Source organism: Camelina sativa, chromosome 17, assembly GCF_000633955.1.
Source record: "Camelina sativa cultivar DH55 chromosome 17, Cs, whole genome shotgun sequence".
In the NCBI taxonomy this organism is placed as follows: domain Eukaryota; kingdom Viridiplantae; phylum Streptophyta; class Magnoliopsida; order Brassicales; family Brassicaceae; genus Camelina; species Camelina sativa.
Genome location: NC_025701.1, coordinates 148,276 through 171,133, shown reverse-complemented (window position 1 = coordinate 171,133; position 22,858 = coordinate 148,276). Strand labels below are relative to the sequence as shown.

The following is a 22,858-nucleotide window of genomic DNA, read 5'->3' as shown; positions in this document are numbered from 1 at the left end:
CATTTTTATTTATTTTAAACACACTAAATAGAAACGACGTCGTATCTTAAAGATCATCCGCTGATGAAATTACAAAGAACCTGATGAACAAGGTTTGTAGTAAACAAGACAGAACAGCTAAAGTACGAGAAGCAAAATACGAGAAACAGAGGAAGGAAGGAAGGATTCTATAGACATGCCGAAGGCGCCTGTCTATTTGATGTATTGAGAGAGCCACTTGAAGCCTTCACCATAACCCATTTTTCTAACAATGCTGCACATAAACACCTCCAAGGGTCTCACATTCGAATCAGTCAGATTCACTTTGCCTTTACCGGTGGTGAAATTGGAGAGACCAAGGTGGAACCGAAGCTCGTCCTCAGATGCAGCGTAAGGAATATCGATTTTGTTCCCTAGGATGAGGAATGGGACAGTGGCTAAGGATTCGTCAGAGAGGAGTGCATCAAGCTCCTTTTTTGATTCTGCAAATCTCTCTTTGTCATAAGCATCCACTAAGTAGACCACAGCATCAACCTGTGAAAAAACCCTCAAGAAGAATCAATACCCCTACCTAATGAAACTTTGGTTCGATAACGACAACGCATAGATGAAACTAAAAGCACAGATGTAGGTGATCCAATGAGTGTGCAACTCTACTCTATATTCCACTCGTGAGATAATCTTAAAAAGGAAGGCTTCTAAAGGTTCTTTCTTAGCGCATATAGATGGAGAAAAAGATGATAAAATAACCTTAGCATAGTAATCTTTCCAGACTCTACGTGCGATTTGATGACCACCCAAGTCAAAAGCCTTGAATTTGATTTTGCCAATGCTAAGTTCTTCAGAGGTTGGATGCTGAGTTGGTTGATGCTGCACTAATCTCTGTTTAACCAAAACCAAAACGATCAGCTCAAATCACTCAAAACTTGTTTTGATAAACACAATCATAAAGTGATTCATATCAGGAAACAAAACTGAAATCTAAGTAAACATCAACAACATCTACAAAAAAAAAAAAAAAAAAAGTAAACCCTGATTTGGATTTGAGTGAACACGGAAGCAAATCTAATTGCTAAATTCTAAAATTAGACACTTTTTGAAGAACTGATTCTAACACCCAGATTCCAATTAAATACGAAACTGAAGATCTAATTTGGCGACGAATCGAACAACAAAAGGAAATCGCAAAACGAATTGGATCGAAATAGAGAAGCGAACCTCGTCTTTCAACATGTGAAGCAAGGTGGTTTTACCAGCGTTGTCGAGACCTAGAAACAAGATCTTGGCTTCTTTCTGCCATAGACCTAGCGAAGCTAGCACGCCGTAGAACCAATCTACCAAGAACATCGCCGTGCGATCTTCCTAAACCCCAGATCCGAGACGCGATCGTCGTTACCAACTTTTTCTTCGAATTTCTTTTTTTTAGCTTCGAAGACGAGCTAAAGAACCAAAGAAGAAAACTTGTGAGGATCTCTCACTCTGAGTCTGAGGGGGAGTACTAATAAAAACGGCGTGCGGTGTGTAGATTCTGAAGTCTGTCGTAAAAAACGGCATGCGGTGTGTAGATTCATGAAAGAGGTCAAATAACGAAAAAGGGAAAGGCCCATGAAACGGCCACGCACTCAGTTCAGGCTTCTGTAATGGGTCCATTGGGGAGGAGATATTTTGCTTAGCAAGTGGAAATGGTCTCTATCTGTTTTCTACAATTCACACACTATGATGATACCATAGGTATATTATAATTTGAATGGTATAATTGTGTGCAAGTAGTCAAACCAACCAAAAAAAAAAAGAGTGAAAATCTTGGTTTGATTGGTGATCAGCAACCGAGTTCTTGGAATTAAATTTGGTTGTTAATTTGTTAACTTGATTTGAACCAACTATTATTGAAATGGGAGTCGAATTCTTACGATATTTTCGTGAAAATTTATACGAAAGATATTTATAGTACTAGTTTTTTTTTCAATGTATTTTCTAGTACTAATAAATACTGTAACCTCGTGTATTTTTTNTTTTTTTTTTTTTTTTTTTTTGTCACCATTAATGGGAGAGGATTAATATGCCGACCATCAATATTGTTTTGTTTTTGTTTTTTGCGTATGTGGATGATAAATAATAATAATAACCAGCCGAAAAAAACTCAAACGTAGTAGATAAGATCGGAACCAAATAAGATAAGCCTAAAATGTCTGCGTCCAAGTGTACTTTGAGAGTGGGGGAGATAAAAAAAAAAAAGCTAAAGGAATTTTCTTATGTGTATGGCATTTCTTTATCTCAACGTGTGCTAAAAAGTTTATGCATTAACCATCATCGATGTTTATATTATTTGCTTATACACAACTAATTAGACTTCACATAACAACGAGTACTGTTCACATAATAAATAATTTTGGGAAGAAATATACAACTTCATTTCACAGAGATCAAGAAAACATGTAGTATAAAATCTCGAAAAAATTGAAAACTTCTTTCAAGAAAAGAATACCCAAAACATAAGAAAACAACATTTCTTGAACAAACAACTTAAATAGTTAAAACATAATTATATAGTGGTGGAGAATTGGATTATATCTAAAATATTCGTATGGGTTTGTCGCTGTCGTACTTATATGTAAAAATGCATTATGACTGTTAGAGGTCTTAATATATTTAATTGTCTAAATACGTAACATATACAGATATACTTACTATATTTATATTGTGCTATCCAATGGAGGAGTATTATACTAAACAAACAATATCGATCTTGGTTTGACCTGTGTGATCTCGTAAACTAGTAGTATACAAACCTTTCTAAATATCGATCCACTGTTCCAGCTTTCGCAAAGCTCACAGTGTAGTTTTTGAAAAACAAAACGCTCTCTATTTTCGGAAAAATCTTCCATTCAACCCCTTTTTTTATTCATCTTTTATTAATTAAACAAACTAAAATAATTAAAAAAAATTGTTAGAAATAGGCTTTTATAGATACTCCTTTACAAAACACCCAATAATTAACGTTATATGTATAAAGCAATTAAAAATAAATCAATATAATTTAATAAGTAATAAAAAGTGTTATTACAGATTAAAAAATACTCTTTCCGTTTCAAAATATAGGATGTTTTAAACAAAACACGCAGATTAAGAAGTTTTTACTTTTAACAAGTTCAACCAATAAAAAACAATACTACACAATATAAAATACTAAACTAATATAAAAGTTGCATAAAAACTTGAAAACATTCTATTTTCTAAAACAAAAAACTTTTCTAAAACATCTTATATTTTGAAACGGAAGAAGTAATCATTATAATCTAGGACCATTAACAAACCAAATTAAGGAATATAAATTTTATATCCATAAAAATAACAATCAGAGAAAAGGGTAAACTTGTCAATTCGACGTTGTTCGCTTACGAACTCCTTTTAAAGTTGGACTTTTTCTCTTTACATTATGTTCGTTCTTCGTCAGAGAGGCAGAGGGCAAAAAAACAAAAACAAGAAACAGAGCAAAGCCTTTTGTTTTTTTTTTTTTTTGTTAAAGAGCAAAGCCTTTTGTTTTTGAAAATACAGAGCTTTTTAAAACGGAGAGATCGGAACGATCATGAAAGAGATGGGTGATGTAGTTTTGTTTATAGATGAAACTTATACGAAACCGAGTTCAACTCGGTGTAGAATCTGTCATGAAGAAGAAGAAGCTGAGAGCTACTTTGAAGCTCCTTGTTCTTGCTCAGGAACCATCAAGGTATCTTCAGAATCAAAGATTCTATTTGTATTTTCAAATATGAAAAAAGAACTTGCATATTGATTATATTTTTATTCAGTTCGCTCATAGAGATTGCATACAACGATGGTGCGATGAGAAAGGAAACACAATTTGTGAAATTTGTCTCCAGGTTTGTTTTCTAACAATCATAGTTTATTTATATTTCTTTTACTTTTTTTTTGGGGTTATTTGTGCTTATGTGATGTTAAGATTATAATTTGTTTTCAATCTATCATCTCACAAAATTTTGAATTTACGTAATTGTTTTCTTCTTCTTCTTCTTTCTTTCTAAGTTTTCATCTAGTTTTCTTGAATAACAACGATACGTGTTATCCTACGTGTCCCGTAATCTTTTTTTGCAAAATTAGATAAAGGAAAAATATTCGATTCTCGTAAAAGATCGTAATCAATGAGCCAATGCCACGCTGTTTTAAAATTTCAAAGTTTCGAGTTGTATTTATTTATTTTACAATGGATTTACAACAAAGAGTTAGAAACAAAAATGGTAACTGGATCCATCGAATTATGGGACCCCTACCGAACTTGGAGGACGTACTTTTCTGTTTCTGGCTGTATATTATTTGGATTTTGTTTTGATTATATTTGTATTAAAGTGATTTATAATTAGATAATAATAATATATGCATGGAAAAGAAAAACACTAGTATTAAAATAATTTTGTTATATTTGCAGGAGTATAAACCTGGATATACCACGACTTCAAAACCATGTCGATTGATCGAAGCAGCAACAGTCACAATCGGGTAATTATTTTTCTTTAAAACAAAAAATATTTAAGGTTTTAGATTATACTTTGGGAAATGAAAAACTTGTTCCAAATTACTCCAGCAATTGATCTGTCTTTCGTTTTTTTTCCTCCAAATATTTAATTTCCTACACATTTTATTATTATTATTATTATGATTCTAACAATAACAAAAACAGTCCAAAACAAAATTTTAAAATATTAACTTAATTTATGAACAGAGATGATTTACATATAGCGAGGAGAGGAAATGAAGGAAGAAGAAGAAATAGAAGAAGATTAGTGAGCAGAGCAGAATCAGCAGATTTTCAAGAATGCAACTCTGGTGCTGATAGAGGCGCCTCTTGTTGTACATTCTTGGCTCTCGTTGTAAGTTCTATATCGATCCCCTTTTTTTTTTTTTTTTTTTTTTCAAAACATACGTAATATAATTATTAGTATAAGCATTTATACACTAAATATTAAATAACTTAGTTAAATATAATTAAGGCATTGATGCGATGAATCATGAAACACGAATCTTTGGTTTACGTGAGGTCCAAATCAGATTCAGAAATGGCAACCACTTCTATCGAATCGACATTTAAGGTTCGCATGATTGGTAACCACTAATAATAATCATTATGTCCACTTGATTACCAATCGTTTAGAAATTTATAACAAAGTTATTGAATCAATTAATTGCTAACAAAAACAGGTAGTTGTATTAGTATCATTTAATTTATTTTGATACTAATAAATTTTAATTTTAATTTATTTGCTTGTTTAAGTAGGAGTATCTTTGAAACAATAAGTGAATAACAATCTATAACAATTTTGAACACTCGTTTAATTTGCTTGTTTAAATAGGAGCATCTTTGAAACAATAAGTGAATAACAATCTTTAACACTTTTTGAACACTCGTCGAGATGGTTCAAGTTTAGTGGTGCTACTGCTACGCGAATACCAGAGTTACAAAGAACACTAGATTAGAAGGATGGTTACTGATTCATTAGAAAAACTAGGCACTTAGGGTTCGGTGAGTTTGGTTTGGTCGGGTTTACTTAGGTTTGGTGAGATTGGTTTGGTCGACCAAAAAACCTAACGAAAAGAAAAAGGTTTCTTCTTTTGGAACCAAAAGAATGTCTCTGTTTTCTAAATTCAGAAATGGTTCATACTTCATAGTTATAAGTGGGTGACATATCCCCATTTACATGACGTCTTTTCAAAGCTTTAACCCATATTCAAGCCATGCCCAAATTGAACCAGACCAATTTTATCTGGACAAATTATCATATCATATAATACCCATATCCTTCGGTTACATCTTTTACGGCGTGATTCTTTTTTATTTTTATTGGAACTAAATTGATATTTATTCTTCTTTTATATATGCAGTTTTCGGTGGTGTTGTTGATAAAGCATGCATTTGATGTGGTTTATGGAACCAACGAGTATCCCTTCACAATTTTCACGGTAAATTGCTCTTCCTTAAGATTTTTTAAATCTAGAGATACAAAAAAAAAAAATGATTTACTACTATTATTTAGTTTTGTATGTTTTTAAAACTAAGATGAATGGTGAAAATAATGGCAGGTATTAACATTGAAGGCCATTGGCATACTATTGCCAATGCTCGTTATCATTCGAACTGTCACAGCTATTCAGAGGAGTCTCCGATATGAATATCTCGTAAGCTCCCCAAACATGGACTGTTGAGTGTTATATTTCTAGTTTTTCTTTCTTTTAATTAACAATTAATTAACTCCATTTTTACATTCTACAATTCACATATAAAATTTTAAGTTACAACTCTGTGTATCTCTATATGTATACTTATAATGTTCGTTGGTCATTCTTTTTGATAGGATTCTGAGGAAGATACATTAAGCTCTGACGAAGAAGATAATGGTTTGGAGGAGGAAGAGCAACAACAACATTTGGCTTGATTTATTATTTTCTCTTGTTCAAACCTTTTTTCAGAAAATATGAATGTTCATATAGGAATTTGTAATCATTAGCAAATGTATATGATGTTATATAGATTTTTAATCAAAATATCCAAACACAAATTTAGAGGAGAAAACTTTTCACCATTATCTTCTAAATGGTTATGTAAACTTGAAAGATCTTTCATTGTTTCGGCCCAGTGGAAATAATTTTAAGTAGCCCAATTAGATCAAGTTTAGGTTTTTAAATCAGAGGACAGGTGGAGAGATGGACGGTCAGGATCTAATGACGATGTAAAAGACGACAGTACCCTTGGATGAAAAAGAAGATAAAAAAGTTTAAAGTGTGGCTGCTGGGATTCGAGCCCAGGTCTCCACGGCCACAACGTGGAATTCTTACCACTAAACTACAGCCACTTTGTTGTTAGTTCTTACATATTTTATTTAATAATGTCATAAACTGTCGTGGTGATCTGAGTTGCAATAAAAAGCCCTGCGTCTATTTTATTTTTTCTTTTTCTTTAGAGAGGTCCAGTAATTTCCATGGCGGTTTAGATATTTGGGCCTTATATGGGCTTGGGTTTGTTATGTAATGACTATAGTTAAATGGAAAAGGAAAAACGTTATAATTTCCTTTTCTTTTTATCCTAATCCTAATCCTAAACATAAACAAATCTGTGTTGTTGTTTACAAATACTGCTCTCTAGGTCTCAACATCTCTTAAACACTGAGACTCTTCTTCTTCTTCACTCTCTTCACCGAACAAAAAAAAAAAAAAAAAATTTTTGTTTAGGAGAGATACCTTTTCGTTCTCTTCTATAATGGCGTAAGATTGGTTTTTTGATTCCTCCTTTCTCTATTTTTTGAAGAACGAAGAAGATTCAAAGCAGAGCAGAGCTAGGGTTTATGATTGATGACCCAGAATTAGGGTTCTCTTTGTCTTCTAATTGATGAATGAGTTAGGGTTTCCATGGCGTTTCTTCTTCTTCAACTTTCTCTCATCTGATTTGATCGACCAACTAAAGGTAATAGAAATTCTAGGGTTTACTTTTAAGTTATGTTAAGACCTCATTCTCTTGTCTTGTCTTCTAACTCTTTGAGTATCTCGGTTGATGAATTTATTTGCAGGAATATATATTCAAGTGATGATCGGAAGAGCCGGATGATGGGGTTTCTTCTTTTGATTTGACCGACCGCCAAAGTACAGGTTTTATAAATTCTAGGGTTTTAGATTTTGGTTTGGTTTTAATCTAATTCTGGTACATGTTGTGCATGTCAGAGAGATGGATTGAAGAATAAAGAAGAAGAATACTCGGATCTGCTTTATCTCAGAGAGATGGATTGAAGAGTGAAGACTGCTTAAGGTAAGTTAACTCTGTTCTTCTCTCTTTCTTGCTTCTTTTCACTTGGATTTACAGTTTTTTACTAACTAATACTAACCACACATACACATACATCTTCAGTGATCCTAATGGAAGTTATAAGAAGACACTCTGAATTCATAGGTTTGTGTTACTTGCTTTTAGATGGAGTTGGTATTTTATAATATTTGGTCTCACTTCACTTCTTCTGATAATTTTTTTTGCTTTACTTAGACAATTCGTTCCATTGCTCACTGTTACTCAATACTTCCCATCCATAAGTGAAACTGAGACTTTTTGGTTTTGTTGTTGCTGCTTCTCTAGATGATGAAGATATATATGATGCACTTTCTTCCCACTGATGTTAAGGATGGCATCAAAATCCTCTTCTTCTTATTGGTCTGTAAGTCATCCCAAAGTTTTATCCTTTTCTTTATTTTTCTTCTGTTTCAAGTTTATCTATCTCCCTTAACCAATACTCTCTTTTTGTTTTTGTTTTGGACAACAAGGTGCTACTCAAGTGTGTGTGAGGGATTATGACCTTAACCATGGAATGCTCCTCTTCTTGCTTTGTAAGTGATCTTACATTCCTCTATATTTTTCTTTTCTTTGTCCTGTTTCAAGTTCATCCTTGACTACCCATTGATTCTATTTTTTAATGTTATTGAACAACAAGGTGCTACTGAAGTTGGAACTCGACAAGGCACTAGAATTCAACGCACCATCCTTTGAACTAAAAGCTACTTGTCATTGCCTCATGCCAACAACTCCCATCCACAGGTATTAAACAGGTAAGAAGCTCTCTGATTACTTTAACTCTTCTCTTATCTTTATTTGGCGTGTGAATGTTTTTTACTTTTGAAGTAAGAGTCTAGCTTTTATTTGTATATGGTGATCTTAAATAATGGGTTTGTTTGTTTCTTTCGGGTGAAACAGATGTGTGTCCGTGTGTTCCAGCCAGAATTTTTGGAGGAAGTAGATTCACTCTAAAAACGGTTGATGGAGAGCGTTCTTAAGGTAACAACATCAACCTAATTTTTGAAGGTAATGTAATCCTTTCTTCCCTTGTCCGCTTCCATAAAAGTGAGTCGAATTTGCTTTTTTGATGGGTTTGTGTGTTTCTTTCTTTTGGTGAATGTTTTCGCTTTACTCAGGCAAGTGGTTCGATGGCGTTTCTTCTTCTTCAAATTTCTCTCATTTGGTTTGATCGACCAACTAAAGGTAATACAAATTCTAGGGTTTACTTTAAAGTTATGCTCAGACCTCATTCACTTGTCTTGTCTTGTCTTCTAACTCTTTGAGTATCTCGGTTGATGAAGATGCAGGAAGATATTGGTGCCAAGTGATGATCGGAGGAGCTGGATGATGGCGTTTCTTCTTCTGATTTGACCGACCGCCAAGTACAGGTTTCATAAATTCTAGGGTTTTTTTTTTTGTTTTTTGGTTTTGTTTTAATCTAATTCTGGTATATGTTGTGCAGGTCAGAGAGATGGATTGAAGAATACTCAAGTCTGCTTTATCTCAGAGAGATGGATTGAACAGTGAAGAAGAAGATGACTTAAGCAGACTGCTTAAGGTAAGTTAACTGTGTTTTTCTCTCTTTCTTGCTTCTTTTCACTTGGATTTTCAGTTTTTTACTAACTATTACTAACCTGCATACACATAAATCTTCAGTGATCCTAATGGAATTTATCAGAAGACACTCTGAATTCTCAGGTTTGTGTTACTTGCTCTTAGATGAATGTTGTGTTTGATAATATTTGGTCTCACTTCACTTTTCTGATTCTTGGATGCCTCTATTTTTTTTTTTGCAGTTACTGTACGTGGGCTCCCATCATCTGTTCCATGGCAACATTTGAAGGTCTGATTGACAACTAATGTTTTTGCTGCAACATTTTGGTTTCTACTCCCTTATCTTGTTTTTTTCTTTCTGATATGAAATCCATTTTTTTGGCAGGATCATATGTGGAGAGCTGGTTATGTCTTCTTTAATTTGCTGAGGTCACTCGAGACAGCTTCTGAGTCTTCCTCCTTTGTCCATTTCAAATTCTCCCCATCCATAAGTTGTGAGTCTAATTCCGCCCCTTTAAAGTTTATTCTTCGTTACACACACAATAGAGAAACTAACTGATATTTTTTTCTTATGGTTTTTTGCTGTTGCTTCTTCCTTCTCTAGATGTTGCAGTCTTACACAACGATGGTCAAATCCTATTCTGGAGATTGAATTGGCGTTTGTTTCAGGAGTCCAGAGAGACGACCACAAATCTGTGATACTTTAATCTTCTGGAGAGTGTTGGGGTGAGATTTGTTTCTCCACTTTTTAAAATTACTTTTAAATCTCTCTTGTTTATGTTTGCTTAGTAACGAGTTTGTCTCCTTTAGGTTTTAATAAGAGGAGCCAAGAATCAGTATACCTGCTGCTGGTCAGAGATGTATTGAAAAATGAAGAAGAAGACTCGTACTGCTTAAGGTAAGTTAACTCTGTTCTTCTCTCTTTGTTGCTTCTTTTGATTTTACTGGCTCACAGAATAATTCAACTCGATCGGTCCCCAAGCTTTGTGAAGTGTTTGGTGCCTCCTATTCTAACTGAGCCTGGGAAATGTACTATTTACATTATCATTCTTGTGCTACCAGATTTCTGATTTTTCTTTGGTTTTATGAATGTCTTGTAATTGTTACAGGTCAAGAACCACCTGTGGCCTAGCGTTGATGCTCATAGCGGAGTGCTGCCGAACTATTATCGTCTAACCGAAAACAAGGTACAAAACTGCATTGTTATCACTCAAGTGTTAAACCCTGGGCCTTGTTTTGCTGAATCTTGGTTATAATTAATTGACTGAACTTTGTTTCAGATACAAATACTACACTGCTTTTTGGGTGTCTCAAGGAGTCTCTTCATCTGCTCACAGGTTACACAGACATACTTTGGCGCTATTAACAATTCTTGTTGAATAAACCCACACTCATCTTTGTGATGTTGTTTTCTCTCTCTTGTTTCAGCTGATATAGGACCGGGCTCTTCGACTGCCACTAGAGCGGCCAAAGAGTGTAAACATGGAGAGGTTACATCTCCTCCAAAAGGTGAAACTTTGCAACTTCGTGGGGCCCTTAAGCTCCTCTCTAAACCACCGTAGGTGTGCTTTTTTTTTTTTACATCTCATATAATTTGGTCTCATTCCTCACTTCACCATCGTTGTTGCTTGTTAGCAATAGACGAAAAATCCTGGATAAGGTCTAACTCCCTTTATCTTGTGTTTTAGGATTATCCGGTTCTTTGGTGTGGGTTTTATGGGTCTTTGGTAACTTATCATCCAAAGTGTGGGGGTCATAGGTGGTGGTTATGCAGCTTTTGCTTTTTTTCAGGCTGGTAACGTTTTTCCCCCTTTAATATTTATTTGGTCATACTTTCTTTTTAATTAGCTCACAAATTATTTAACTCGATAGGTCCTCAAGCTTTATGAAGTGGTTGGTGCCTCTTATTCTAACTGAGTCTGGAAAGGTACTATCTAAATTATCATTCATCTGCTACCACATTTCTGTTTTTCTTTGCTTTTATGAATCTTGTAATCGCTGTTACAGGTCAAGAACCACCCATGGCCTAACGTTGATGCTCATAGCGGAGTGTTGCTGAACTATTATCGTCTTACCGAAAGCAAGGTACAAAATCACATCGCTATCACTTAAGTGTGATTCGTTTAAGATCAGAAGATAAAAGGGAGTTAGCTTGGTGGAAATATTTGGAATTTAGGATCTTCGTTATTAGTTCGCTGCTACATAACTTTCTGGTTTGTGTTTCATTACGCATATCACTTATTGTTTGATCTATCTGACATGATATCCATCTTGATGCAGATAATTTTTCAATCCAACCTGTTTTTCGTCAGATCAATGCTTCAGGTTTTGGTTTTACAGACCTTGTGTCGAGATGGGCTACTATAACAATGTAAGTGTCTTTTGTTTTCTTTTTTTAGCTCTACAACTCTTATGTTCAAAATTGTTGTTCCATCGTTCTTTGTTTTTAAAGCATGATACTGTTGCAGGTCTTTGATGAATGCAACGACCAAACTGATATCGGTAATTACAAAGGATTTAGATTTGGATTAAGCCTTATGTTCATGAGTCTTCGCATTTTTCTAGACGATGGAAGGGAAGTCATTCTTCAAGTAAGTTCATCTCTATATTATACTATAGTCTAACACTTACAGCTGTACAATCTTGGTTTGACCTTCCTATTTTAATTGATTTTTCAGTGTTGGTCTCGCGTGTTCTCTTCTGCGACTGCAAGGATGACGAAGAAGACTCTCTTGAAGTCATTGCCGCCGCGGAGTCTGGAAGAGTGAAAACCAACCCCGACTTTGACAGCAATACGTTCTGCGTCCCTGCTAACAGTGGAGAGTAAGACCTAGATTTGTTTCTCCCTTTTGTGTTGTTGTTTCATATGTGTAAATGCTTGGTTTCTAATGGTCTTCTTTGCTTTTTCTCTCAGGTTGCTTTGTCATTATGTTGTCAAAGGATCACAACAACAAGCAGCAATATGGACGGGGTAAGTTTCCACTCATGAGACGCGCTTATTTATGTCTAGTTACTTTTTTATTTTTATCTCTTGTCTCTTGCTAACTTTGGTGTGCATGTTTTTTGTTGTTGCATCAGCCTCAAGGATTGTCAAATTTGCTCAGATACTACCAGAGAAAGGCATCACTGGACCATTTATGGTTTCAGGTATGGAGATGCACATTTGTTGTTTGTTCTGTGTAGCCTAAGTTTTCCCTTCACAAGTGTAACGTCAACTGCAATTTGGCTTTTGTCTTAAGGTATCAAAGAAGTATGGTATGATGGATGAAGCATTGCATTTGTAGTGATTATTTGGTTGTTGTCACGGGTAATTTTAACTTGTTTCACTTAAATTAGCATTTTTGATATTTACTCTTGGTGTTGTTCTGATGCTTTGTTCTCCTCTGCAGCTGTCAGTGACTACAAATAACCTCTCCAGCCTCAGAACCTGAATGATTGTGTTTCATCTATAGGTAATAGATTTGCACCAATGTAATTTTTCCTCCCTCAATACTCATTTTTCTTCTTCCTCCTTAGTTACACTATAAATGTGTTGATTGCTGCACAGGTGACAAGAGGTGGAAGACGAGTGGAAATTCTATCTATGATATTGTGGTGCGTGATGTCATACCTCTCAACATTTGAAATCAGGTGGGTGATCTGTTCTCTCCGTATCATCTTGTTTTTGTCCATACCACCGTGTGTCTAATCGAAGTTAAAATTTATCTTTAGGTGTGTGCTTATCTAGCTCATCGACTCATACACATCCAAACGACCAACATAGAGCAAGAAATCTATGGTTCTGTTCACAAGAAACCTGCCCAAAATCCAAGAAACACGCAACTGTCGTAAGAACTTCCACACACACATTCAAATATACAGAGATTCAGCAGAACAATAAAACCCCCATTGAGTAAAGCCTAAACAATATTACTCGTAATACACAATTTCAGCAGAAACCCACAGGTAAACATTTGAACCACATATTTGCGTAGCTTAATTTAATTAAAAACATATGAGATACACCCTGTACGCAATAAGCAGATTCTTATAACATCAATGAAGAGCTAGTCAAACACAAAACGTCATCCAAGCCAATCAATAATTCAGTATAATGAAGAGAGATTCAAAAAGTGACCCTTGGTGATTGTAGGGTTGTAAATTGGTCTGTCCATAACCAAATGGGCATGTCCATTTGGACACATACAATTTATGGTCATTTATGTGTCAAGACCCAAATACACCCACACTCAAATATGTCCAAACTAAATAAGACCATGACCAATTGGTCTGTCCATTGGTTGCAGATTAAAGCAAAATTCATAATCTCATAAACTCATAATTATAAAGCTAAAAGTTTATAAACTCATAATTATAAAGCTAAAGATTTATAAATTTATAATACACTTATAATACTCATAAATACACGAAGAAAAAGAGAAGCGGCGAAAAAAAAAAAAAAAATTCCCCAAATAGTAAAAACCCTAATTTTTTAGGATTATTGGACAGCCCACGTCCAAACTAGTTTAGACCATATATAAATGGGCTAAATTGGTTTTAGGCCCATTTGACCGTTTTAAATTTGGTAATAACCAAAACCAGTCCAAATTAATTTGGACCAGACAGCCCATGGTTTTAGAGACCAATTGACATCTCTAGGTGATTGGCATATCCAGTAAATATTAAATAGTAGATTCATGAAGGAAAGAAGGAAATACAGTACTTTTTAGTAACTTGAAAAGTTCAAAGTGCAATTTTTTTTTTTTTTTTTGGAACTTTACGTTCAGAATTAATGAATTAATGTAAATCGAACCAAAATTTCTTTATGAATGATAAATGATTTAGTTGGTTTTAGTTTAACAAATCTTAAAGATTCATACAAGCTTTGGGCCCATTGAAACGAAGCCCATTTTCAACCCTATCTAGCCTCTCTTCCATATATATATACATATTATAAATATAGGATTCACCTACGGACGATATTATATTTGAAGACCCTGCGTTAGGTTTTTTTTCTTGGTTAGGTTGTGAAAAGAGTCGTCTTGAACGATGGAGAAGATGATGAAGATGAAGGAGATGAAGAAGGCTACGCAGGAGGAGGCTGTGGCTGTAACATCGGTCTATTGGGACATCAATAAGTGTCCGGTTCCCCATGGCTGTGATCCTTGTCTGGTCCGTCCGAGTATTAAACGGCTTTTGGAGAAGAATGGCTACTGCGGTCCTCTCAACGTCACTGCCTTTGGCAAACTAGAGGACGTCTCTACTGATTTGCTGAGAGGACTCTATTCCAGTGGAATCAGTCTTACCATTGTCCCCCACGGTTAAAACTCTTCTCTCATCCTTATGCATGATTGATATTATAGAGAGAGAGTCTTGCTCATGTCTTTTTTTTTTTTTGTTTTCTTAAACAGGTTCCTCAGACATTAAGCGCCTAATTGATCTTCCCGACCACGATGCTAATTTTATGGTCATATCCTATAGCGAAGCCTGCCCTGGTTTCTCTGACACTCTAAAATTGATGGGCTACAACCCTATCCAGCCGTTTCCATATGTTTCTCTTGATAGCTTGCTTATGGAAGGTTTGTGTTTGTTGTCTCTCTTTCTCACTGTGTTGTTGAATCAAAAATAACCAACCAATTGAATCTGTTGCTTGATCTGCTGGCTACTTAGATTCAGGGGCACATGAGATAGAAACGGCTGAATCTACCTTGTGGCGTTGCTTCGTATGCTCCTACCTAGATTCTGACCAAAGCTTTGAATCTTTCGCCTTACATCTATCTAGTGCAGAACATCATCAACATCTGGTAATCATGCATTGTACATTTTGTCATTTGTCCTAACTGTTTTTCTAGTCAAACACCCTCTTATTTCCCTTTTCTCTTTTCCTAGCTAGTTTTGTTTGCCTTGTGTGTTTTGACCTCATGTTCATTTGTTGTTCAAGCAGATGTTGACTATGAATATCGTGCCTCCTCCACCGCCGGTTGATGATCCTTCCATGGTGAGTAAGCTTCAAAACGTCAATGTTTTCATTTCTTACCACATGTTTTAGACCACCTTGTTATCAGTTGCAAAACCTCTTACCACACGTTTCCCTTTCTCACTTAATAGTTTTGTTTGCCAAAATTTGACCCCATGTTTTCTTTTCTCCACTGGAGGTGCGTGTGATGGACTCTCTGATGCAGATCAACATGCCGCAGTGGGCGAGCCTTAATCCTTGCACACTTGCTACATCATCAAGTGGGTATAATGTGATAGACTGGGAGGCTGTAAAGTCGGTGGGTGAGACGTAGGTCTTTTGGGACATCACTTTTTTGTCCGATTCCCCATGACTTTGATGCTAGTCTGGTCTGATTCCCCATGACTTTAATCCATTACAAGGTGGATTTATTTATTTTGTTTATAAACACTAATTTTAGAGTAATTTTTGTTATTTAATTTATAGAAAATTTGCAGTTTTTATTGTAACACCGAACTAGTTCATGGATGGTTCGCTTTGCCAGTTAATGTTGTTACTTGTCAAAATATTTCGTCATTATGGATGGTAATTAAAATAACTATATATATAGTACATATCGTACTTGTATACTATGTGATTTTTCGCTATATGAAGACTAATATTTGTTGGAAAAAAAGTTAAAAGTACAATGCAAACCCAACAACACAAACCTTGTTTTCTATTGATCTACGAAAGGAAAGATTTGAGAGTTTAAGACACATATGACAAACAAACAATCTTAAAAAAAAATCATAAGTTTTGGTTTATTAGTAAGTAGTAACACAAAATAGCATTACATTCATTGATATTATCAGAGTTATGTAACTCTACAAACGACTAGATGAACGAATATCCTTAGACTTTTTGGAAACACCAGTCTTTTTAGGGTTTCGACCACGAGACCAATCCGCATGTTCTGGTCCATAGCAATAGTCGAAGAAAAGCTCCTCACCTTCTTCGATAGCCTTCTCCGCGTATATACCGATCCTCTGGTCTCCTCGCACAATCATCAACTGCACACAAAACCATAAATTCTCATGTCATGAATTTTATAGACAAGAAAATCATTTAACTGGTTTGAGTTTGTTCTTGCAATGTTTTGGAGAAATATGATTCTATATAAGGACCAATCAGCAACAAGTAAATTAAATATAAACATGATTTAAAGAAACCAAGTTAAGTATTGGACTGCTAGTGTATGTTAATGATAAAGTACAATGAATTGGTACCTTGGCGTAGCAGTTAGGTTTTGCTGAGTGATTGAGAAATTTAAACTTGTTACCTTTACGGCGAGCATCGATTTCGAGCTGTAAAATGTTTCCTTGATGAGAATATATAAATGTGTAACTCGCGAATAGTAAACATCCAAGGTAAAAAGATCAGAGACAAAAGTTAAATTACCTGATCATTCAAGGTAAAGAGGTAGGACGAACCAGTCCGATCTTCTAGTCTCCCACGCTCATTTGCTTCATCATGAGTGATTAGTTCGCCCGTATATTCTCCGAGAAACTCATTCTTTTTAAGTGGGTGCTGACAAATCAAACCAAATCACACAATTAATGGTATAAAACACTAAAAACAAACAAAGAAAAGAGTTATCAATGTACCAATAACTATTAAACTTTGGGTTTTGGTTATGCTTTTGCTTACCCGTGTAAATGCACCCCATCCTTGAACATCAGACTTTGCAAGGAGAATCTAGTGAATAAGAAAAGAAAAGACAATTAAATGTTTTTCATATAATCAGTTTTAAAATTTCGGTACGTATTTGACGTTGATGGTTTACCCTCTTGTTTCTGCTAAGAAGGAATTGCATGTTCTTGCATTGCATTTGCTCTGATGTCTCATCTCCACAGCTATATTATAAAGTAAAAAATAAAAATTAAGACTAGGTTCGACCTTTAAGCATGGAATTTTGTAAAGAAATATCGAAGTGAAAGTGTTACCCAAAAGAACAATTCCGACAAAGATCTGGATCACATTCACGACTAGCAGCGAAGCAAGGACATTGTCGGTTTACGCATTGACCGATTGCACAACGACATCCTCCAAAACGATTGTTACAATCCTTCGGGCACCTGAATAATAAATATTGTATATATTGAGTTGATCAATCAGAGTTTTCGGAAAATTCAACATCAGATAGACTAGTCCGAATTATTTAAATCTTATGGAGAATTCTAGTTTAACCATTATAAGGCCTCAAATAACGTTTTAAACTTTACGAGTAAAAAGAATGACATACCCGCAATATTTTTCGCAGCAATTTTCATTAGTTAAACAAATGCATTGATCTCCACATGTTGACTCGCAACTGCATGGTGTGTACTGCTTATATAACTTAGCTTCTCCATTGGCTGTTTTTTTCAAAGCAGGTGGACAACGAGCATATTTTCGTTGTCTCACCTTTTTGCGGACAAACCTAGTACTTCTTCGAGATACTTTTTTGTTAACCTGTTATGAAACCATCAATATAAACTTGAATTTATGTGTTTCTAACGTACACATGTCATGAGGATTACGACACTATAGATTATATATTTTACCTGCTTGTTTTTTTTTGTAGCTTTGTAATGATCTAATAACATAGTAGATTGATCTTGTTCACTCATGTATTTGTAAACCTCTTGGCACGTTTTACACCCCCGAAGTAAGTTTAATGCAATAAGACAACTGCCAAAAAAGCATGATCATCAAGAAATACATACACGTTATAAGTATATATATATACGACGATACATGAAACACCATTTTTAAAATGTTTTTACCTGTTTCTCCCAAAGAGTTCAACTCCTTTCAAGTAAAGATCCTTCTCCTCAGGCGTCCACATAGTCATCTCTGTATTATCTGTTGTTACTTCATAAGTATCATTCACTTCAGCATCTTCATTTACTGTGTTGTTATATGAGACCATATTCTTCCCTCTCTCGTTTGATGTAGAATTATCATTATCCACCACATGATCATTAGCTTCTACCTATTATATATGTTAAACCATTAATAAACATAGTTAAGACATAAAAAAGCATTAAGATCAGAGAGAGAGATCAGAGAGAGACCATGAGGTAACAATGCTCATAGCATTGTCTATTATCATCTTCATTCTCGGACAAATTAGATATACCTTGTCCCTGACAAGCCAAAGCAATCTAATTTAGCTAATAACAACTTAAGCTTATAAAGCTTGTTATGTAACGTGAAGTTTGATTATAAATAAATTCAAGCTTACAGATTTAATCTCAGGCTGATACTTCTCATGCATAGGACAATCAAATATCTGTAAAATGAATTAATACAAATATAATAAAAGCATGTATCTATAATCTTCTCTTTTCTTTTTTTTCTGTGACAAAAAAAGAAGAAGGAAAGATTCAAAGTTACCAAGCAACGACGGCAGAAACGCTTATAAGCAGCATCCTGAAAAGTAGTAACAATTCCTTCGGAAAGCAAATCAGAAGTCTCTTTAACATTTCCATCATTCTTAAGCTTGAGCTCATTGTATCTTTCCTACATTATTTAGTTTAGAAAAGAGAGCAGCCAATAAAAAAGCAGGAAAATTATTTATCGATGTATATATATATGAAGATTCGATTTGGTTATTACCAATATATCGGAAACATCCACTTCAAGAAACTTGGCGAGAACACTCAGCACGTCCTGATCCTCCAAACCATATTCCTTCCCAATCGTCCTGAAAAATTCTTGAACACTTTACTAAATATGGACTACACTTGACTGCATATATGAGTTTATAATCAAGAGAACATATGTGATGCAAAAACTAACCATATAAACCGGTCTACATCCTCGGAAAATTCGCATATTTCTTTCTTGGTTTCTTCCTCATCATCTTCTGCTTCATCTTCTTCGTCTTCCTCGCTGCTCAATTCTACTACCTCACCATCCACGTAGTAGAATTGTCTCTTACCAATCACAGAATCATTCTCAGCCATCAGCTGGCTACTGCAGTGTTACGTTAAAGGCATGCATGTATTTATACAATATGAGTGATAAAATATAGTATATGATGGATCTTTAGTAGGAAACAAAAACAAACATGCCTATTCGTGAAGACCCATGTTGTCGATCGTGGTAGCTGCTCAATAACTGGAAGCTTGACACTGTGTAGTTTAATATCTTCATCAAGAACATAACTCTCGTCATCGTTGCAATCATAATTCCAGTAGCCACTGAAATGACGAAGTGGTTCTAGCATTCTCGAAAGAAGCAACTTGTTATCTCTTCCTCCATTATTATTCTCTGCTTGGGACCGGTTTGAGGCAAGGTATTGATGGTGGAAAGAATGAGCAAACACACTCCGTTTGCATATCATCTCGAATGAATGCTGTTAATCAATTAATAGGTAAGTGATTTAATTCAAAATTGCAGAAACTTTTGATTCAGAATGGTTGACAAATATATATATGCATCAATCTTGGCTTCTTATATATACAGACCCTACCCCCAAAAAAATGTGAAGTCCTAGGCAAACCAAAATAAAAATTGGCCCTCTTTGAATGCTTTTTAATTTAAAATAATAATTTGCACTCTTTTCTTTGTACATAAAAATATAAAAATTGTACTACTATTTGTTTGAAAACAAATGTTTTACTAGAGTTGAACTCCGGTGGGATCGGTCGCATAAGTGGTGCTGTAACCACTTGACTAAATATACTTCCCTTTTATTCAAAGTTTTGGACAGATATCTAAAACTCGACAGAGCTGGAAGTATTTACTGATTTGCGCCAAAGAAAAAAAAAATACATATATGTTCATGATTTATCTGAACATCTCTTTGCAATCCTATAATTATCAGATTAAGTCTCTCATCTCCTTAATTTCACCCCAGAGAAAAAAGAGAACAGAATATATATTGAAGCAACAAAAAGTCTCTTACATTGATATGCAGAAATCTCTCCTTTTCGATTTGCTCTCTCATCTGATTTATCTCGGGTGGCAAATCCTCATCACCACCTTCATGGCTTTCCTAGATCAAATCAACAATAAACTTTTTTAAAGCAGTACGAAATCACGAAAATTATGTAAAATAAAAAGAAACGATCGAGAAGCAGTAGGACTTATACACCCCACACATCAAATATAAATAACAAAAATTCTGCTGGTTCTCACTACTCAGAAATTTTATGGATCATGGGAAGAATAACATAAATCTATCACAAACCGTAAATGTTATAGAACTTATCATGATTTCACATCCTAGTCAATAACGATCTATTTGGAGTATATAACTCACCTCCTCCATTAACCTCCTCGCCTCTTGTTGTTTTCTCGTCTTCTCCGATGTTGTTGCAAAGGATTATATATATGGAGGTTTTCAATTAAATAAGGAGTCCACAAAAAAAAAATGAAAAGAAAAAAAAGGAAAAACTATAATCTAGAAGAAACGTATGCGTATATGGAACCTCATGCTTTAAAAGGAAGAAAATATGGAAATTTGAAAATATGAGGAACATTTTAATTTTGAAACATATACTATATATACATGTGGATGTTGGCTTGCCTCTTAAATAACGTTTTGACATCTCAAGTTTGAATTCATATACTTTATCTTTTAAAAGAAAAAAAAAAACTCATAATTATGTGATAAATTGGTTTGATTAAACTACCATTGAAAAATTGTTGATACATATATTAAAATGTCGGAACGTCTGGTAAATTAATTACTTATATTAGTGTATTCATAGTATGATTTTTTTGTTGTTTACGTAGAAGAAACAAACTGTAAATCGTTGAAAACATATATAGAAAGAAGAATTTTAAAATTAAATGAAAAAGTCTTAAAAATATTAAATTGAGTTTTGAGTTTGATATCTCAAATCCCTTACACGTTATTATCATTACACATATCAACAACAAACGATTCACAGCCTTTTCTCGACCTCTTGATGGCCAAAATTAACATATTCACAAAAAACAAAAACGCTTTGAAGATCTTAACCAAACCAATTCCAACACAGATGTAATACATCCACCAGTTCAAAAAATCGAGACCTCCCAAACGAATCAGAAGGTTTCGTTTAACCTCTGCAACGACCACCAAACTTTCAACCTCATCTCTTAGCCTCCACCACCACATTAGACCAAAAGTCACCGCCACGATGGCTCTCTCCGACCATCTCTCCTCTTCCACGTAAACCCCGAAAACAGTGTCGTCAACCACCGGCTTAACCACGACTCTGAACCACATCAGCATCACTTCGTGTAGGCCCAAAAAGAACATAACCCTAACCAAAACCCACCTTTCTTGAGAAGCAAGAGAAAAGCTTGTGTCTGTATTTATAGACATGGTCGTGCTCATGGTTCCTTCTATTCCAAAGGCAACGCAAGCTTGGACGATGAAGAGAACGATCCAGCAGATGTATAGATGGGCATGGAGAACAGAGCATTCTGGTTTTCCGGAGAGATTGTGGATTAAAGTGGAGACGATGATAGGAGATAAGATTGTGTATAAGACTCCAACATCGACCTGGTGAAGAAGGGAGAATACGCCGGAGACGGTGACTGGAGCTGAGAAAGAGGAGAGAGAGAGACGTGAAAGGAAGAGGAAAGAGAGAGGGACGAGGAGACTAAGAAGGCTAACAGAGATCATTTGAAATGGTCGAAGCAGTGACCAGCTGCTTCTCTGGTTCTTCTGTGTTTCTTCATGTTCCATCTTAATCCGCCAAGAAGAAGAAAAAAAGGTGAGAAGAGACTGTTGCTTGAATGAGAAGAAACAGAGGATGTAAGAAAGATCTATATAAAGCTTTAGGAAGTGTGTTTGGCAGCCACGTCTAGCTTACAAAAGGTCCTCTTTTCTTATTCCTTTATATTTTAATTCTATGCATATAACTAATTCTCTTTTATTTGTTTATCGATGAACGCAGCTAAACTGAACGATTCTCGTAATGAAAAATATTAGTAATGAAGATAATGTTAATACTTTAAGTTAAAATTGTACTTGAAAGTAATGGTTACTACTACAAGTTGGTAAATATATTAGTTTCTTTGACCAAAAATGCATCCGACGGACCCAACATATCTTAGTGTTCGACCATTACATGGATAAAGCTCCTCATATCTATTTTTAAAAAATCATACCACATATACGTGTGTATATAATATTATAAGCAGATTAGATGTTACATTAAATATTTCCTGATCTCTTCCTACAAAAAAAAAACATTTCCTGATTTCTTTTTTGAAAGAAAGGGAGGATTAAAAAAATCCAAGATCTTGAATGACAGGTAATAACTCAATTGAAAAGTTAGTTATAAATCCTAGTGTTAAAGCTTTGACAAACTCAGGATTAAGACTAGTGGAGTTGTAACTTTCAGTTTGAAAACGAAAGTCAAAATAATATTGCATAAGTTGGTACCTCATCTTCTAATTCATTACCGATCTAAAAAGCTTTACGGTGCAATGACAACAAAAAAAACGGTTGAAAGAGGCGGTAACTTTTTCTTTTGTTTTTCACATCCTAATTTTACCACTAAAAGAGTCAACATCAATAGCCTTATTATGAAGCGACT

At 34.8% G+C, this 22,858-nt stretch overlaps 4 protein-coding genes, 1 long non-coding RNA gene and 1 other non-coding gene across 17 annotated transcripts; 2 read left to right on the top strand and 4 right to left on the bottom strand.

The window, feature by feature from the left end:
* On the bottom strand, positions 27-1,465 carry LOC104754233 (GTP-binding protein SAR1A). The gene is made up of 3 exons (XM_010476370.2): positions 1,198-1,465; positions 730-861; positions 27-513 (listed from the first exon to the last, which is right to left on the bottom strand). The coding sequence occupies exons 1-3, from the start codon at positions 1,324-1,326 to the stop codon at positions 193-195; spliced, it is 582 nt and encodes a 193-aa protein (XP_010474672.1). The 5' UTR covers positions 1,327-1,465; the 3' UTR covers positions 27-192.
* LOC104754231 lies at positions 3,445-6,569 on the top strand. The gene is made up of 7 exons (XM_010476369.1): positions 3,445-3,706; positions 3,786-3,857; positions 4,421-4,491; positions 4,715-4,862; positions 5,872-5,949; positions 6,070-6,165; positions 6,342-6,569. The coding sequence occupies exons 1-7, from the start codon at positions 3,566-3,568 to the stop codon at positions 6,420-6,422; spliced, it is 687 nt and encodes a 228-aa protein (XP_010474671.1). The 5' UTR covers positions 3,445-3,565; the 3' UTR covers positions 6,423-6,569.
* TRNAH-GUG lies at positions 6,768-6,839 on the bottom strand. Its single transcript has one exon. It is a non-coding gene; the product is annotated as a tRNA-His (tRNA).
* Positions 7,097-14,120, top strand: LOC104754230. 12 transcript variants are annotated; one of them, XR_762096.1, is made up of 31 exons: positions 7,097-7,447; positions 7,551-7,623; positions 7,702-7,786; positions 7,886-7,927; positions 8,108-8,182; positions 8,293-8,355; positions 8,460-8,574; positions 8,720-8,800; positions 8,938-9,004; positions 9,103-9,189; positions 9,264-9,359; positions 9,458-9,499; positions 9,598-9,644; positions 9,741-9,849; positions 9,960-10,081; positions 10,166-10,253; positions 10,465-10,542; positions 10,636-10,692; positions 10,784-10,917; positions 11,044-11,150; positions 11,228-11,282; positions 11,363-11,440; positions 11,636-11,726; positions 11,824-11,946; positions 12,034-12,178; positions 12,270-12,326; positions 12,434-12,502; positions 12,595-12,662; positions 12,745-12,807; positions 12,903-12,985; positions 13,067-14,120. It is a non-coding gene; the product is annotated as an uncharacterized LOC104754230 (long non-coding RNA). The 12 variants fall into 12 exon arrangements; XR_002036344.1 differs by having other exon boundaries at positions 8,720-8,827; XR_762097.1 differs by having other exon boundaries at positions 8,108-8,186; positions 9,109-9,189.
* LOC104759043 (histone-lysine N-methyltransferase MEDEA-like) lies at positions 16,146-20,674 on the bottom strand. Its single transcript, XM_010482016.2, has 17 exons — positions 20,584-20,674; positions 20,227-20,316; positions 19,391-19,674; positions 19,116-19,292; positions 18,933-19,020; positions 18,711-18,836; positions 18,559-18,606; positions 18,389-18,460; positions 18,098-18,306; positions 17,876-18,002; positions 17,575-17,783; positions 17,276-17,407; positions 17,116-17,185; positions 16,980-17,027; positions 16,731-16,859; positions 16,559-16,636; positions 16,146-16,342 (listed from the first exon to the last, which is right to left on the bottom strand). Exons 1-17 carry the CDS (start codon positions 20,590-20,592, stop codon positions 16,157-16,159), a joined length of 2,082 nt encoding a protein of 693 aa, XP_010480318.1. The 5' UTR covers positions 20,593-20,674; the 3' UTR covers positions 16,146-16,156.
* On the bottom strand, positions 21,113-22,146 carry LOC104754229. Its single transcript, XM_010476368.2, has one exon. It carries the CDS (start codon positions 22,000-22,002, stop codon positions 21,172-21,174), a length of 831 nt encoding a protein of 276 aa, XP_010474670.1. The 5' UTR covers positions 22,003-22,146; the 3' UTR covers positions 21,113-21,171.